Here is a 17,873-nt window from a genome sequence, read left to right on the forward strand (position 1 = left end):
GAAGTGAAGTTCCCGCGAAAACCTTCCCGCCGCAAACAAAACCACGTGAACAAAACAAAGATGGATACAGGCTTCGACGACCCGGGCATATTTTTCAGCGATAATTTCGGCTCTGAGGATCAAAACAATGACGATCAAATCAACAGAGTACAAGTAAAGAAGCGGTTTAAGGATTTCATCCGACAATTTCATGAAGGCCAGTTTTCATACCGTTACAGGTGAGATATCTTTGTTACACAACTTCAGACAACTTCCTTTGATCGTTTGTTTTATGCGAGTTTATCGAGATCTGCCCGCGCCCGTTGGCTGCATTTTTGCTTGACCCCGCCATGACGCTATCACGATTTAAATTGTGTTTGAATGCCATGAGTGTCATGCGATAGAAGTGACAGCAATTCACAGGCAAATCCAGACATAGGACAGTGGCGGATCCAGGTTTTTCAGTTAAGGGGGGCGTAACTTCTGAAATTGACTTCTGTTGGCCGCTAAGCCCATGTTATGTTTTCATGGTAAATCAGGGGGTCGGAGGCCTTCGAAACGGCCTCAAGCTCTTTAGTCTAAATAATTGTACGTTGGCGGATTTTTTTTTAGATTTTTGATATGGCAAATCCTTCACATGTATACAAATTGTTTAGTATCAAAAGTGGGTAGTTGTTCCGATCAGGATTCCGGGTTAAAGCATATAGAGTCTATAAAATATCATAAAAACGAGAAATATTACCAGATAATGTTATTTTATATTAGTTCCGTACACAAAAAATAAATATCCAACTTATAATTATGAGTTTGACGGCTTTTTTTCATTTCATTCTGTCAAAACATAACGATATATATATGATGGGCACCTGCAATGCTTCAGGGCACAGTTTTAAATCGCTCGGAACATTTCGGCCATGGCCGAGTTGTTACGATTGTATGACGAGGTCAATCTCGAAGCTTTGTCGGAGGAGGCCGAGTTATTACGATTGTATCGAGTTATTCCCCTTTGCATAATTGTTTTCTGTGTTAGTCAACTTCCGTTTTATTGGAAAGGTAAACAACTTGTTTTAATGCATTAAATGCTTGTTTAGTGCAAAAAAACATTTCACTTACATGGTAAAATATGAATATAACTCTTTATGATCAATTTCAACCATAAAATACTTCACTTAAAACAATTTCAATATTTTTAAAACACCCCCGTTTTTTGCACATTCCCGTTTAGACATTAGGGATTGGAAGAATCCTGTATAACACATCTATTATTTTAGACTACAAGCTCTTAAACTATTGCATGTGTTTACTATGGAACGCCGGGCTCCATGCTTCTTGCGAAATGCGTTATGCAAATGCTATACAGTACACTCAACGAGTTAGACCCACTTTCCGTTTCCCTCCGCGGATTTTTGCTATAGCGGACAACAAAATGATTTTATTGACTGTCTGCGTTCCTCGGAGTTTGAATTTAAACCCGAATTTAAGGCCCTCGGAGGGTGATCAGTCGACCGAAGAATAACGAACTCGGCGTTCCTCTGAGGGGTTAACTCCGTGAAACTCTGCGGACACTAGATAAGAATCTACGCTAAAGTTATATTTATTTTATTATAATTTTCAGCCGATTACGACGGCTCCAGTAAATTGCTATTATTCTTTTTCCTCTGCCTGTTTTGCATTAAGTTAGCTTACCACAAGAATGCAGTCGTATTTCACTAGTTGCACATGCATCTTATAAACATGTTTTTGCTAATGACTGATAAACATATTTCTTCCGAGAAATTCTTGGTTACACATTTTCGGAAAATCAGGAGGTCAAACACTCGTTCCAAGTTCACAGCGCATGGTTTTGAAGGCCTTCTTGCCTCGTTTTCTGTGGAAAATTCCTTGAAACGTCATAGCTATTTTTAACCACCAATAATAAATAGTATATTCTACATTGTATTGATCACGCGCTTGACATCAGAGGTCATGGTCCAGAATCGTGTAAATAGTCGGCTGCTTTATGATGTAATAACTTAGTGGATATACTTTAATGATTCAATGTTTATAATTAAAGACAATATTCTTTATTAATGGAAAGTGGGTCTAACTCGTTGAGTGTACTGTATATAGAACAATAGTTTATTTATGTCTTATGATCTAAAGACACCTCTGACTTTTGCACTCGGTAAAATTGATATCTTACTTGGCGATTTAATGAGGATGATGATGATAGCATTGTACTACAGTAGGACAATGTTTTTGTCCGATTAAGTATTCTACGTTACGTGTCGTATAACCCTGCTATTAGTAAAAAGTTTGAAACGACTAATATGAATCTACCTGAATCAGTTTAACATCATATGGAACTGTAATTAGACATACTTAGGATTTATTTTGGATTTGTAAAAATGATCACTTACACAGGCATCATCAAACATCAGACTCCATATAACATAGACTAAATTTTGTTTTTATCATCACAGGAAATGCAATGACATGACTTTTGTGCTAATTAAAACAAAAACAAAACAAGGGTATTTTTTAGAGTACTTTTTTTGGTTATTTAGATGTTTTTATGCACCAGCCAATTGTATATGCCCCCCTCCCCTAAGTCCGGAATAGCGGGGACTTTGACTTCCGGTCTCTCAAAACCCAGGTAAAATACCTGACCTGCTGGGACACACTGCTGGTAAAATCCCTGCCAAATGGCCCTGCAACCCCGAATGCCTATGTGAGGCCCAATACTGACTATTTTTAATATGAAGACAAAACCACATTCACTAGGCACTGTGGGGCCACCTGAAAGGTAAAAACGCAGCCCGTTGCCTCCGCTGTCCCCGGTATACCCCTGGAACGAGGGCGAGGGGTAGGCAGGGCAGTGGTTACAATTGACAAGTGCATTACAATCCCGGATTATGCTGCAAATAAAAACAAAATATAAGGTGATAAACTTAGGCTTATTATGCCCCCACAAAGTGGCGGCATATAGGGTTGCCCTTGTTCGTACGTACGTCTGTCTGTCTGTCTGTCTGTCTGTCTGTCTGTACGTACGTACGTCCCGAAGATTGTTTCCGATCTAATTCTTGAAAACTGTTTGTCCAATCCTCACCAAACTTTAAACACATGTTTGTGACCATAATATCTTGATCAAGTTCGATAGTCATGGAAATCGCTTTAGTCATTTAGGAGTTACGGCCCTTTTTTGCCAAAAATACTTCAAAAATATATGTTTCCAATCTAATTCTTGAAAAGTATGTGTCCAATCCTCACCAAACTTTACATACATGATTGTGACCATAATATCTTGATCAAGTTCGATAGCCATGGAAATCGCTTTTGTCATTTAGGAGTTACGGCCCTTTATTTGCAAAAAAAAGACTTGAGATTATCCTGAATAATCATTATGGCTTATTTTCTGTGACAAAAAATCGAAGTGGGGGCATCCGTGTCCTATGGACACATTTCTAGTTTATGTTAAGGTATATCCACACCAGTGCTTATATCGCTATTTGTGAAAAGATATTTGTTCAAAAATGATGTTTTGTCAGAATTTGATGAAAAATGAGCTTGATACATCAATTTGGACCAAACAATGACTCATGTTCCAGATAAGTTGACCTGTCATCTTCAGCATCGTCGTAACGAGGTAAAATTTTGGTCCCTTGTATTATGACTTGAATAAAATAGTACTAAGTTGATCATTCCGATTTCCATTCAAAACCAGTCAATTATTAATTACGCAAATAATCGCTACCATTCTCAGATACACATGCTTTATTGCATAATGATTGCTTTAATTAATGATCCTTTAGTGCATAAGATGGTCAACAGTGACTTCAAGCATGCTCAAAACATATTTATTGTCAAAAATAAGATTTAATTTCCAAACTTTGAGCCACATTGTTTATACCGGAAGCCGCCATTTTGATGAAAATTATTGAAACCCATGCTAAACCGATCGATATACAGTATAAAAACACTACGCATCGGTAACTTCCCTTTACAAAAACACGAAAACTAGCGTAGATGAATAATACTTGATTATTTTTAGCCTTTTAATAAATTATAACCTGAAAAAAATTATTACCTGAAAAAAATCTGCTTGGCAATCAAAATGGAGGTGCGGGCGCACAAAAAATAAATAAATGTTTTTTACATGTTGAAAATAGGAGCGGTAAATCTGCGGAACGAAATATCAATTTGGTGTGGCCTTAGCATGTAAATATCAACCAAAAATTCTAAGAGAAAAAAAATCCCCAAAATACTAATATTCTAATTAAGGTTGACGAACGATGGTGTTTTCGTAAAGCTTATAACTTATTTATTTTTTAACCAATTGTCTCCAATTAACTTGAATTCTTCTGAGAATATTATAAAGTTTCATAAAATGCACAACTTCATTACATTTCCATCAGCAAAATATAAAGTTTAAGACCCAAACTCCAAAGAACCCTAGGTAGGCAATTCCTAATCCAGGGATCGAATTTAACTTTTTTTTGCCACTAGCAAGTTTTTGCTAGTGCCATTTTTTTCAACTAGCAAAATGGTGGGTTCCACTAGCACTTATTTAAAGGCTGTTTTACTTCATGTTAGTTGCCAAATAAACAAGTAGTTCTGTTGTAGCATTATGTTCATTGCTTATAAAGTGCACTGAGATAAGAATAAACTATAAACGTTTACATTTTGTTTTTAATTCTTACATAAATAAATCATATACCCAGCTGGGCTAACTGAGCTCCTGGTTACTCAAAAGCCTTGAATCATTAGTAGTAAGTGACTACACTCCTCCCCACCAAAGTTTATACTTTCAAAATGTAAAGTGGGGAGGAGTGTAACAGTCATTATTCTAAGCCATTCAATGCGACTGAGTAGCCAAGTGCCTGGTAAGTCAAGTTGGGTAGAGGACCAGACTTGCAAGCAGGGGTTCATAGGCTCGAATCCTACACAGAGTAGATGTTTTTCTCTTGAAAATATATATGTACACTGACATTTTTCGATGGTAATGTATGTTGCACACGTGACCAAAGCATGGAGGATCTAGCAAGTAATATGGGCAGGGTGCAAACTGTTGCTTAGTAAATAAAAATTAAATACTGAAATGCCTACAGTTGATGTTTTATCGCTGACGAATTCTTTACAAACATCACACTACACTTTGAATTCAACATTGCCATTATTCTCTGTTGTTGCATACAAAAGTTTGGTGTTCAACTCCGTTTCCTATTTTTTGACGGTTCTGACAGATGCCGTAGAATCGGACCGAGAATTTTTGGTTTGCGACAAAGTACCGACAATTCATGACTTTTCGCTAGGTTTGGTTTTATTGGGGGGCTTCTCGGTCAATCCCCGCGTCGCTGTCAGCCTTTTCACCTTTCCAGGCCTTTTTGCGTAACAAAACGTGGTTAATTTTCTCTTCTTTTTTGGCAGTTGCGAATCACAAACCAGACGAAAAAAAGTTATCTCCTAGGCGCTTGCTTAAATACCCGATAATAACATTTGAGGACAGCGACAAGCGTCCATACACGGTCACATGATTATCTTCGAGGCGCTTACTTAAATATCCGATAGTAACATTTGTACGCAGCGACAAGCGTCCATATACCGGGTCACGTGATTATCTTTTATGCAGTAAACTTGCGGAAAGAAGTTTTTAAAGCGCAAAGGAGAGTTTGAGCGAATTCGACGATTTTATTCGCGGTCGCTAAAATATTCGAGTGCCAGGATTTTCTACTCGCATTTTTCGATTCTTACTCGCATTTTGCGAGTTAGCGACCGTTAAATTCGATCCCTGTAATCACCATCAGAATCTGTGTTTTCAGCTAAAGTTCACCTTCTAATTTCATGCTCTGTGTAAAGCACCAATTTAGTGTCACAGGATTCAACTTTCCTGGGTTTAATCAGTACTGAGAGCACCAATTTCCCAGCGTCCCCTGAAGGAATGAAGTTGCAATTCTAATAAACATTTAATTGGGCCTCAAACCAAATAAATTGAGATCCTTTTTATCACAGAATTAAACAAATGTAAATGTTGTAAAGATCTTTTTTATCAGGATGGTAAAAGATATGAAATATATATCATGTTATTAAAATATTTAATCATAATGCAGTTATTTTTTGCATTGACATATATTTTCGTTTTTAATTTCCTGTCGTTATTTTGCAGGGATGAACTGAAACGTCATTACAATTTAGGAGAGTACTATCTGGAGGTCGAGATCGAAGATGTATCCAGCTTTGATGAGGCACTAGCAGAAAAGTTGTACAAGCTGCCAGCACAACATCTTCCACTGGTAAGTAAATATTAGGCTCTTCAATAAACTCTTTAGTTTCTTGTAATAAAAATATACATTCTGCAATCATTCCTTTGGGGCTGATCTAAAGAGATACAGTTTAAAATATTAATTTGCATTTGTGTCTTGGAAAAAAATGTTAGCTGTACACTAGATAAACAAATAAGGAGTTTGGACAAATGTCTTATGAGTTTTTATTAGTTTGAGGATGCAGCAAAGGAGGTGGCAGATGAGATTACGAAGCCAAGACCGGATGGAGACGAGGAAGTTCAGGACATTCAGGTCATGCTTACATCTAAGGAAAATGCAACCAACCTCCGCGGGCTCAAGGTAGTTACTTTTTTGTTTGGTTTAAATGATTGACAAGAAAAGAAGTCAGTTTTTGAATAACCACTTTCAGTATTTTTCAGGGATAATTATGTTGATGTTCTGGTGCTGCAGTGAGACTTGAAACCCAAATTGGCCTATTAATCTTGATACAAAAAGTTAGTTAACATTAATTTGAGTCTTTGTAAAAAATACAACAAGGTGAATGAAATTATCAATGTTAACAATGTTTCAATCATTTTCAGTCTGACCAGATGTCAAAATTGCTGAAGATTCCTGGCATTGTCATCGCAGCATCAGCCATCAAATCCAAAGCCACCACACTGACCCTCCAGTGTCGCAGCTGCCGTAACGTTATCAACAACATTGCTATTAATCCAGGATTAGAGGGCTACAGCTTGCCTCGAAAGTGCAATACGTAAGCCTTTGTTATCTCTTAGCAGGTGTTTTTGTATTTGACACGCAGATCAGGTAATCTGAACCATTGGCATTCTTTTTAGAATAAAACAAGATTTCTAGTTTTGACAATAGTTTTTTGCTATACTGTATAACATAAATAATAAACAACAATTTCATTCTGTCACCCTGATTGCTCTCTCCTCGAAGCCCTCAGATAATTTGTTGTCGTTGAGAATTGTATAAGCAACAGCCGTAGATTGTATGTTAATGTTCTTTACACCTTCAGCTAAGTATATCAAACACATGGTATAATGTGACGAATAACACTGTCATTGCATCAGTTTGTACTATTGGTATGGTGCTAAAGTAATGCAGAGGGAGATCTTCGCACATTGATGGTGCATGATGCCACTTAATGATCATATGCATGTCTATTTTTATTTTAATACAGAATTGTACTACCTAATATCTATTGTACAATTGAAAACGTTTAAACAATGTAGGCTTCTAAAAGTTTGAAATTCTGGAATTTCACTTGGTTGAGCCCTGGTTTTGACCGAGATTAAAAACAGAAATTACAATTGGTGTACCATTTTTTAAGCCTTTTTCTGTTACTGAAATCGGTCTTGCAGAGTAAAAATCGGTCCAGACCGACAAATTGTCAGTTTTTAAAAGACTTGTTAATAACCATAACCGATTTTCCACAAGGGAACCATGTCTATTTTCAGTGACCAGGCAGGGAGGCCCAAATGCCCAGTTGACCCGTTCTTTATTGTACCGGACAAGTGTCGCTGTGTAGATTTCCAGGTGTTGAAATTGCAGGAAGCTCCCGAGTCAGTGCCCAATGGGGAGATGCCACGACACATGCAGCTCTTCTGTGATAGGTGACCAGTAATCTAAATTAAGATTTTCTTTATCAAGCTTGAATACTTTGTTCATCATATTATTTAAATATTATAACTAACAAGCCTGATTCTGAAGCTAAAGACACTGCTGACACTCAGCAATTTTTCAGGACAGACATTTTATCAGTTTGAACCCCTGTTTATAAGCATGTATGAGAGATTTTCCATACATGTTTATAAACAGAGGTTCAAACAGATAGTTTTATCTAGTGACCTAGTTTTATCTAGTGACCTGCTAGCCAATAGGCTGTGGTAATCCTGTACAAAAATTGGGCGTCTTTTGTCACCAGGTTTCTGTAAGTGTTGCTGCTCTCAAACCCAGCTCAAAATTGAATTATTTGTTCTATGCTAACATCCATACAGTGTTCTTTCAAAGAGCTATCATTCAGAATTTGAAACTGGTAGTATGAATTTCCTAAAAAATAATATATGAAGATTTTCACTGAAATGTGGAAGTTTTAAGTCTCTCAAAAAAGTTGTTAACTGTTTCAACTATAATGTTTAAAAACATGTTTTGGGCGTAGTCATAAAATGTTCCCCATTTTTCAACTTTTATGTTTAAAATCATGTTTTGTGCATAGTTGAAAATCTATCATTTGCAGGTACATGTGTGACAAGGCTGTTCCGGGTAACAGGGTGTCTGTCATTGGCATCTTCTCCATTAAAAAGATGGCCCCAACTAAGGTTTGTCAGACAGATAATCTTTGTGAAATTTGGTAAAGTATTGTTCTGGGTGGTTCCCATTTTAAAATATAAAATAGTGAACATTGTATAATAGTGAACATTGTATTTCATGTTCTTTGTTAGACGATCATGACAGATCAATGGACAGTTTGGCTGGTAAAATATAATGGAGTGGTCTATTGGTATAGGTGTCATCAAATTTGTGTTGATTACAATTAAGAATGTAGAGATTTAAGATATGACCTATCAAAAATTTTGGGCGCAGTCATAAAACCTATCATACTGTTTGAAATCCCTACCAAGGGTAAAAGGTTTCCCAACTGCGGTTTCATTGTTTCAGGGCAGTGCTAGGGAGAAGGTGAATGTTGGAATCAGGGCTCCGTACTTCAGGGTAGTGGGCATACAGGTGGACACAGAGGGTAAAGGCCACGCTACAGGCACCACCATCACACCCACTGAGGAGGAGGACTTCCAGAGATTGGCCAAGACTCCCAATGTTTATGACACCATTGCCAAGAGCATTGCTCCCTCCATCTATGGTAGCTTAGATATGAAGAGGGCTATTGCTTGCTTGCTGTTTGGTGGCTCTAGGAAAAGGTAATTTGGCCGATATCTTATAATTCCCATTTTCCTTCATGTAATGTCCCAAATATGACCTACATTTGGTCCAAGGGTGATGAAATGATGTGAACATGAGGTGGTCAAAATATCTACATTTTTTAAGATAAATATAAGTCATGAAATGGACAAATTTAGATAAAATGTTTAAAACTTTTCTGTTTAGCTTACTTGAGCTCTAGGTGACTATTGTGATCAGTCTGTGTTCTGCGTTAACAATTGCTTATAAATACCACCTCCTCCAAAACTGCCTGGACCATTTTGATGCAACTTCACTGGAATATTCCTTGTGTGGTGCCCTATCAAAATTCTTCAAAGAAATGAACTTGATGCAGACCACTGGTTGTGAAGAGTTGCCAAATGGAAAAACAAAAACTCAATTTATAAATAGTTTTGATAGGGTGAAACTTTAAAAAAACTTGCAGTTTGCTTTAATTTCCCTAATCAGGCATTTTCCCTATATTACTGAAATAGCCATGCAGAATTAAAGATTTAAAATTTTGTATGTTCCAGACTACCTGATGGTTTGACACGTCGTGGGGATGTAAATTTGTTGATGTTAGGAGACCCAGGTACTGCCAAGTCCCAGCTGTTGAAGTTTGTGGAGCGTGTCTCTCCCATCGCAGTTTACACCTCCGGCAAGGGCAGCAGTGCTGCTGGTCTTACTGCTTCTGTCAATAGAGACCCGCAGACAGTGAGTGCTTATGATCAGTTGAAATGATTCATCGAATGTTATTGTTTAAGAGTTCCAGTAACTCGTGCAATGATCACTTGTAATTACTAGTTATTTAAAAGAGATATTTGGTTCAACAAGTTTAAATCCTTACATTATGATATGGCTGATTTAACAAGCTTTGTAAAATTAAACTTTTGAGCAAAGCCAGTTAATATTTTACCTTGAGTTTTTCCTAATTGTTTATCATATTCATTGCACCAGTATGATTTGGTACTAGTCTACAATTATCAAATTAACAACATTGTCAAAACTGGGATTGTTATGTGATTATTTCAGCGTAACTTTGTGATGGAGGGTGGGGCGATGGTTCTGGCAGATGGAGGTGTCGTCTGCATTGACGAGTTTGACAAGATGAGGGAGGATGACCGTGTCGCCATTCACGAGGCCATGGAGCAACAGACCATCTCAATTGCCAAGGTACTTTAGTTCTAGGCCATGGCCCTATCTGACTTCATAATCCTTCAGCAACAGATATGGCATTGCTGACTTGTAAAGAAAGTTATATTTTCTAGTCTTAAACTTAGGGTTAATTCTCTAATAGGCTAGGCATCAATTACATAAGTGATTTGTTGTCTGAAGACAATGCATTTTTTTATGTGTTTAAAACTATTTCATGAGCTTTAGGTAGATCTCCTGATCATGTTTCAACCATTTTATACCAATTCATGCTATACCAATTTGCTTAGACATGGGATGCATATTACAGGCTGGCATCACAACAACCTTGAATTCTCGCTGCTCGGTGCTGGCAGCTGCAAATAGTGTGTATGGCCGCTGGGATGACACCAAGGGGGAGGAGAATATTGACTTTATGCCAACAATCCTCTCCAGGTTTGACATGATCTTCATCGTCAAGGATATGCATGATGAAGCCAGAGATACAGTAAGTATGTTACCCTGTCATTTCAATTTCTGTTTCATATATCATAAATAAGATTACGATTTTCTCGATCAAGCATTATCACTAGATACTTGTCCTAGGTTATAACCCGCAAGCCTGAACATGAATATATATCAACGCTCCAGCTAGGCCTAAATAGCAGAGGGTAGAGCCCTGGTGTCCTTTTTTGGCCCCCTGTTGCATTTTATCCGCCCTGCTGTACCCTTTTCCTTTTGTTTGATGGACACTTTCATCAATTTTTTAGAAACAAGTTTAAAAATAATAAATATACCTAGTTTCATAATTCAACAATATTGTAGAGAACAGAGCATTCTATATTAATATCGTGTCTGGGCCTGTGCCCAATTTGATAACTGCTGTATGATAACCACAGATGACCTCATGCTGTATATACTCTGCCATAAAAAAGTGGAAAAATATTTGTACACGCTATTTCAGAGATTGGCCAAGCATGTGATGAATGTCCATCTGAATGCTCTTCAAATGACCGAAGAACAGGCAGAGGGTGAAATTGACCTCCTGACCCTGAAGAAGTACATCAACTACTGCAGGGGGTACAGGCTTTTTGTCTTCTACCAACTGATATGTGGCATAAAACTGTGTTTATGCTGTACTTTTTCGTTGTGTAAAAATCCCACAACTTTCTGTTCTTTTCATTTGAATAAATTTAATATTAAGAAAAGAAATTGCAAAGATCCACTTAATATAAGTGTGATGGCCAATAACTTGCTAGACTTAATTTCTGATCCTGAGTCTTGTGCTCCTTGTTTGAAAATTGTCGATATTGGCTAATAGTGCTGTTATTAAGTAGACAAATGAATATTGTGTACTCACCCTTCAGTAAATGTGGTCCCCGCCTGTCTTCGGAAGCTGCTGAGAAGCTGAAGAATCGCTACGTCTTGATGCGCAACTCTGCTGGGGAATATGAGCGAGAGACGGGCAAGAAAGTCAGCATTCCCATCACTGTCAGGTAGCCTTTGTTTCCCTGTAGTATATATATATATATTTATACTGGTAGCGTCTAGTCGTAGGTCTTTTGTTGATGCAGACTAAGAGGAAGTTACTGATATGCCAAAGGCCAAACAAAAATAATGTTGTGGTTTGTTTAAATGTTGTTGATTTTTTCCCTGATTGTTAAGGAAGTTAAATTAACTAAACTTAGATACTCTTCGTTGGCGTGAGAGTGAGTCTTGCGTTGTGGTTGAAACTATTGAAAACCCATTCATCCGACTTGGTGACCACTATCCAAACTCACAAGCACCAAGGCCAGGAATCGAACCTTGATTGCATTGGTTAGAAGTGATTGTGCTTACTGGACAACTTTATGTTGTTGGTCCTGTTATATGCTGCCAAAAAACAGGCTTAGTAGGCAGTGTAAACATTTTGTTTTTAATGAATAATTGTGCACTGACACATGAATAATATAATAACAAAGAAAAAAACCCATTTATGATGTTAAAATGAAAATTAATAAATATATGATGTCAAATTAAAAATGCCATGTGTCCTATGCAGACAACTTGAGGCAATCATCCGTATCAGTGAGTCGTTGGCAAAGATGAAGCTTCAGCCATTTGCCACAGAGTCTGAAGTGGACGAAGCTCTACGCCTGTTTCAGGTCTCAACCCTGGATGCTGCCATGACTGGAAACCTTGCAGGTACGCTGCTTGGTTTTATTTGGTTACTTGTTTTGCTTATTGAAGGTATTCCGGCTAAGGAGGTTGGCTGTAACCAGTACATGATCCATTTTGATTAGGTCAATGTGACTTTAAACCAAAAATTTGTCCCAGTAATTAGACAATACCTAGACACATGATCTTCAAAGCTGACTTGGTTGGTGTGACCAGTAGATGACCTTTATTTTGAAATGATCAGGTCAAGGACAATTAATAACTTGACAATGTCTGCATCTATGACCTACAAACTTGACATGAAGGTTGTGGGTGTGACCAGTTGATGACCCCAAATGATTTTGAGGTCGAAAGTCGAGGTCTGAGTCACCTTGAATGTGAAGTTTTTCTTGAGTAATAACTGGACAATGCCTTGATATATGATCTTCATACTTAACATTGAGATTGGACTGCCCAGTAGCTTACCACGGTTGGTGTTTAGGGTCATCAGTTCCAAATGTCAGGCAAGTTCACAATTAATTGGCGTGAAAAAAAATCGAAGTGAAAACAATGCCTGCATTGAATGGTCCTCAAATTTGATGTGGAGGTTTCCAGTAGATGAACTGTAGTGATTTTGAGTCCAAGGTCAAGGGCAAGATGACATTGAATGCAAAAACCTGATCTGATTGATAACTCGAGAATGATTTGCCCTCTTCATTCTTCCCATATGGTATGGCATGAAGAGACTGAACATGTAGATCTCTGTAATACACCTTTTTTAAACTATCCTCCTTTATTGAACATTGGTCATAACCTGCACTGCATCATAGGCATCTTTTGGTCCATGCATATTTTATTTCAATTGTCCAAATTATTGTGACATGGTGCACAAGGGGGCATAATGTTAGACAACCATATCTTATTATTTATATGTCATGTTGGCTTAATCAAGTAAGCTGGCTTATCAATGTGTAGGTGTGGAGGGGTTCACGACAGAGGAGGACCAAGATATGCTGTCTAGGATCGAGAAGCAGCTGAAACGACGTTTTGTGATTGGTTCCCAGGTCTCTGAGCATGCAGTTCTTCAGGACTTCTCTAAACAGGTCAGTGCAGGGACCCGAGCATGCATTAACTTCTATTTAGATATTGGGGATTGGTTCTTTGATAAATAAAGAGTTAAGTACATGTGTCTTTTCTAACAGGTGTCATCTTCCTTCTCTCCAGGTAAAATGTTCAGGATTCTAGATAAAATAAAATCTTTGCAAGGACACCAGATGAAATGCAATAGCGGTACGTAAGTGATGTTTTAGGTCATGAATAATTGCATATTGTTGAAAAGCATTGCAGTAACAATCATTTTGGCATGGTTGTCCCACTGAACAAATGCCGTCATAAGAACTTTGCGCACAATTATCAATCTCCTGATAGAATCATTTTGCCCTGAAAAGTTCTGAAATGACTGTGAGGTACAGTGACCATCTATTATTTTGCAATATTAAGACCATTCAATGATTGGTTTTGCAGAAGTATCCAGAACGTTCTATTCAGAAGGTGATACACTTCATGCTGCGGAGAGGGGAGCTCCAGCACCGTATGCAGAGGAAGATGCTGTACAGGGTGAAATAGGGGGACCCCAGCAATCTGATTAAGGCCCCTAGTAGGCCTACAAGCACTAGACCGGAGCTTCGTAGAGAAGGCCTAAGACAATACAACAGTGCTAGAAAAAAACACATCTGAAGCTCACAATATACATGATAGTTAATTATGATAGTTAATAATGAAGATTTGTTCCTTTGTCACAAACATGGAACCTATTTTGCAATTGGCAGGATTATCGTGAACTTTAAAAAAAAAAAATGGCACCAAATTTGATAAAAATATTTTTTTTAAAAACCTAGTGTAGTATGATATAGGAAAATTGAGCAAAAAAGGAACTTTTAAAAAGGCAGATGTAAGTGATAAAATAATTTGCCAACAGGGCATTCAGTTATTAAGTTTCATGAAGACAGTTATATCTTCTATACTTATTCTCTGGAAATGAATGTTCTCAGTGTACATACTTGTATTATACAAATGTTATAGCCAAGATTTTGAGGGAAACTGTTCTGATACCACGTGTGTGTTCAACTGTACAGAAAATGTGTTCAAGACTATAATGTGTTCAAATATTTTTCATAAATTCTTCCAATGGGTTTTGTTTGTATTGGCTTTTGGAACCTGTTTACTTTGTATATTTATATAAAATTGCATTTTTACAGCGCATATACTTGCTCTCCACACGCTTATTTTGTCATGACGATTTCTACATTGATCAAATAAAATTCAAATGAACAAAACTATTGTCAGTTGTTTCTAGCTCGTCTGGGGTTTTGTAAGAAAAGAAGTTGACGTTAAGCCCTGGCTTGTCGTCGTGTAAAGAACTTAATTAAATTAATATTAATCCTTAATGGAAACTGGGGTCTGTTTAAGCTTGTGTGTGTTTTAAGCTCTACTGGCTAAATGGATTTCTGTGGCGTCCTTGACAAATCGCTTGTGAAAGCGAGTCATTTATTATCCGACGTTACTAAACTTATTCAGTAGCCAGATATCAATGAGCTCAGTTTCTTGCGAAAAAGATCCGTCCATGCATGATGAAATTAAGGCCCTTGATTTAGACAAAAGTATTGGCCTTTTGACAAACCATGCTTGACTTGATTATGGCCATTTAAATTTGAGGTCATAGAGTCCAAGGTCATGGTCATAACACTATACCCACACTTTCAATGGTCATAATCTTAAAACTGCCTCAACAGTATCCAATGTCAGTGACAAATCAGCTGTCATTTCGGTCCATGCATATTTCATTCAATTTTCCATATAATCCTGACAACATGGCGCTCAAGCATCTCTTGTTCTGTTTTAAGTGAATTTTTTGCCAATTTTATGTATTATTTTGAACCTGTTGAACAATCACGCATAATGACACATATTTATCTTATATTTACTTAGTATTGCTCACTTAAAAGGTTTTGCTGAAGACAAGTTTTCCCATCGTTTTGTGTCATTTTAACTTTGTCTTTCATATTTATTTGTTTTGAAATCAGTTTTATCAATAATCATACCACCTTGTACAATGAATCTGCTTGTACTTATTTTGCTATAACCACCACAACAGCTATTCATTTAATGGACATTCGTGTGCAGAACTTTGTTTGTCTAAAACACACAAATGTTCAGACAGAGTATTGCATGCAGGACCCGACTCCTTAGTAAAAGGATAATATGAAGTCATTTTTACCAAACATATTTTTTCCAGTTGACAGTTGTTTGTCTTTGCATAAGTTCATTATCGTGCGTACTGTGACATGAGCAAAATTTATTTTTTATAACCATGGGCAATGTGACAAACCCAGAACTTAGCATCCTCCATCTAAGGTCAATTTCCGTGATAGAAAGATTTTCGTTGTTGGATTTTAGGGCATAACTGTACGACTACTGAAAGCTCATCAACTATTGATCTTATTCAATCAAACTTTATACAATAGTTTGGTATTGACCATAACCTGATCATGTGCAGACCCAAGTCCCTGATTTCAAAATCTAGATAAATGTAAAGAAATTATGAAACTTGGCCAGACCATACATAGCTTACTACAGCTGTATTCTTCACGTATTTCCCCCATTTCCAGTCATACGTGAGTATCCGATTATGAAACTTGGCCAGACCATAGCTTACTACAGCTGTATTCTTCACGTATTTCCCCCATTTCCAGTCATACGTGAGTATCCGATTATGAAACTTGGCCAGACCATAGCTTACTACAGCTATATTCTTCACGTATTTCCCCCCTTTCCAGTCATACGTGAGTATCCGATTATGAACGAATGATATTTCTTACTGTTAGACCGTTTTGTGTCTTGGAATTGTATCCTATCAGAATTTATCTGTCACTTATTTAACTATTTGGTTCAACTTCTCCATGCATTTATAAGCTGGCATATGCTGTCTAAATAATTACGTGGTTTCATATTGCAAGTTTTCATCAGTCAAAACAGTTTTTTTTTCAAAAAACATTTCTTAAAATGTCTCCTGGTGCAATGTTATAATTCATGTCATATTAAGTTAGATATTTCAAAATCTAATTATGATGACAACTATGGTGAGTTTTCTAATGTGCATCTGATATGTTAAAAGCATCTTGTCAAATTTTGCCCATAATTTGTCTAACGCTTCAAATTATTTATTTTATATTATTTTATAATGCATAGCAGACATTTTGTTTTGAGCCCCTCTTAATGGATGAAAGTGGCAAGCTTTGAAGCTTTGTTTTTTGCTTATTTATTTGCTGCAAAAACATCACTTTGTTGCATTTATGTTCACTTCAATTTGACATCTACATTGCTTTGAACATATATAACTATACAACTTTATTCTTGTTTATTTTATTTAATCAACATGTCCGTTACGTAATCAACATCTCACTTAAGATAGAACTTGTTAACATATTGAACTTTAAAGCATACCATTAGTACACTTGAGTTTAATTAAATCATCTTTATTTTAAGTGCTATACAAAGTGCTTCCTCTTTTTATACAAACAAAACTGATGTGAAAATTATCTCTTCGCTGTGATCTAACTGGGGCTTGTTGCATAGTTATTTTTTAGTTAAGATTAAATGTTCAATAAACTAAATCTTTTATATTTTAAGCAGACCACAAATAAACTTAAGTCTTTTAATACTTTATTATCATGAATGTCATTTCATACTACAGAAAGTTACGTAAAAGCTTCTCTTCCCTAAGAATTTGACTATAAAAGGTCAGGCAGTTGACATGTGCACCCCCCCCCCCCCCCGCCCCAACCCCTCTATCTGCTTCTTTAATATAGGTGTGGGGGCACATGTCAACTGCCTGACCTTTTGAACATGTTCGTCAGTCAGTCTGTAGACCAAACATCCGATAAATAACTAACGCGAGGTTTGTCCTCAATCTTTGTAGGTAGGTTACCCATGACCAATATTGATTTTGTGGTCACGGTCACGTTTAACGCCACTTGTAAAAACACCCTGAAAGAACAGTGTGTGTATACACCACGTGATAAATTGCGTCATAAATGCTACGTCGGAAGGCAATATTTTGCTTCGATTGAAGACTTAAAACAATGATACGGTGATAACTTCTCATTTTCTTTAACATTTTAAATGAAACATAGCACAGTCTATGCAGCTTACGGAGCCCCGCCTTCGGTCTTTTACCAAATTTTGATTGACAGTTTAGTTTCTTATAACACTTCGACAAACCTTTTCACGATACGGCCGTCTGACGGAGCACTGTCAAAACATTGTTTGGGAAACAGGTTTGTCGAAGTGTTCGATGAAACTAATCACCTTATCAAACTCCGGTTATAAAACAAAGGTGGGTCTATTAAAGCTGAAATGACTGGCCTTTCTTCATTTAAAATGGTG

The 17,873-nt window shown here is 37.0% G+C and overlaps 1 protein-coding gene across 1 annotated transcript; it reads left to right on the forward strand.

Annotated features, from left to right (window-relative positions):
* The first annotated feature begins 24 nt into the window (after positions 1–24).
* Positions 25–14,620, forward strand: LOC128209553 (DNA replication licensing factor mcm5-like). The gene is made up of 15 exons (XM_052913627.1): positions 25–218; positions 6,122–6,248; positions 6,450–6,578; positions 6,821–6,993; positions 7,703–7,858; positions 8,482–8,563; positions 8,904–9,160; positions 9,695–9,875; positions 10,194–10,334; positions 10,624–10,800; positions 11,257–11,372; positions 11,660–11,788; positions 12,334–12,476; positions 13,404–13,531; positions 13,953–14,620. Exons 1-15 carry the CDS (start codon positions 61–63, stop codon positions 14,052–14,054), a joined length of 2,199 nt encoding a protein of 732 aa, XP_052769587.1. The 5' UTR covers positions 25–60; the 3' UTR covers positions 14,055–14,620.
* The last annotated feature ends 3,253 nt before the right edge of the window (positions 14,621–17,873 follow it).

Source organism: Mya arenaria, chromosome 11 (assembly GCF_026914265.1).
Source record: "Mya arenaria isolate MELC-2E11 chromosome 11, ASM2691426v1".
NCBI lineage: Eukaryota > Metazoa > Mollusca > Bivalvia > Myida > Myidae > Mya > Mya arenaria.

Excerpts from the sequence above, each read along its gene's own strand:
- LOC128209553 (XM_052913627.1), top strand. The coding sequence starts at position 61 with ATGGATACAGGCTTCGACGACCCGGGCATATTTTTCAGCGATAATTTC. Across the intron at positions 9,876-10,193 it reads TCAATAGAGACCCGCAGACA|CGTAACTTTGTGATGGAGGG; the intron begins GTGAGTGCTTAT and ends TGATTATTTCAG. Across the intron at positions 12,477-13,403 it reads CATGACTGGAAACCTTGCAG|GTGTGGAGGGGTTCACGACA; the intron begins GTACGCTGCTTG and ends ATCAATGTGTAG.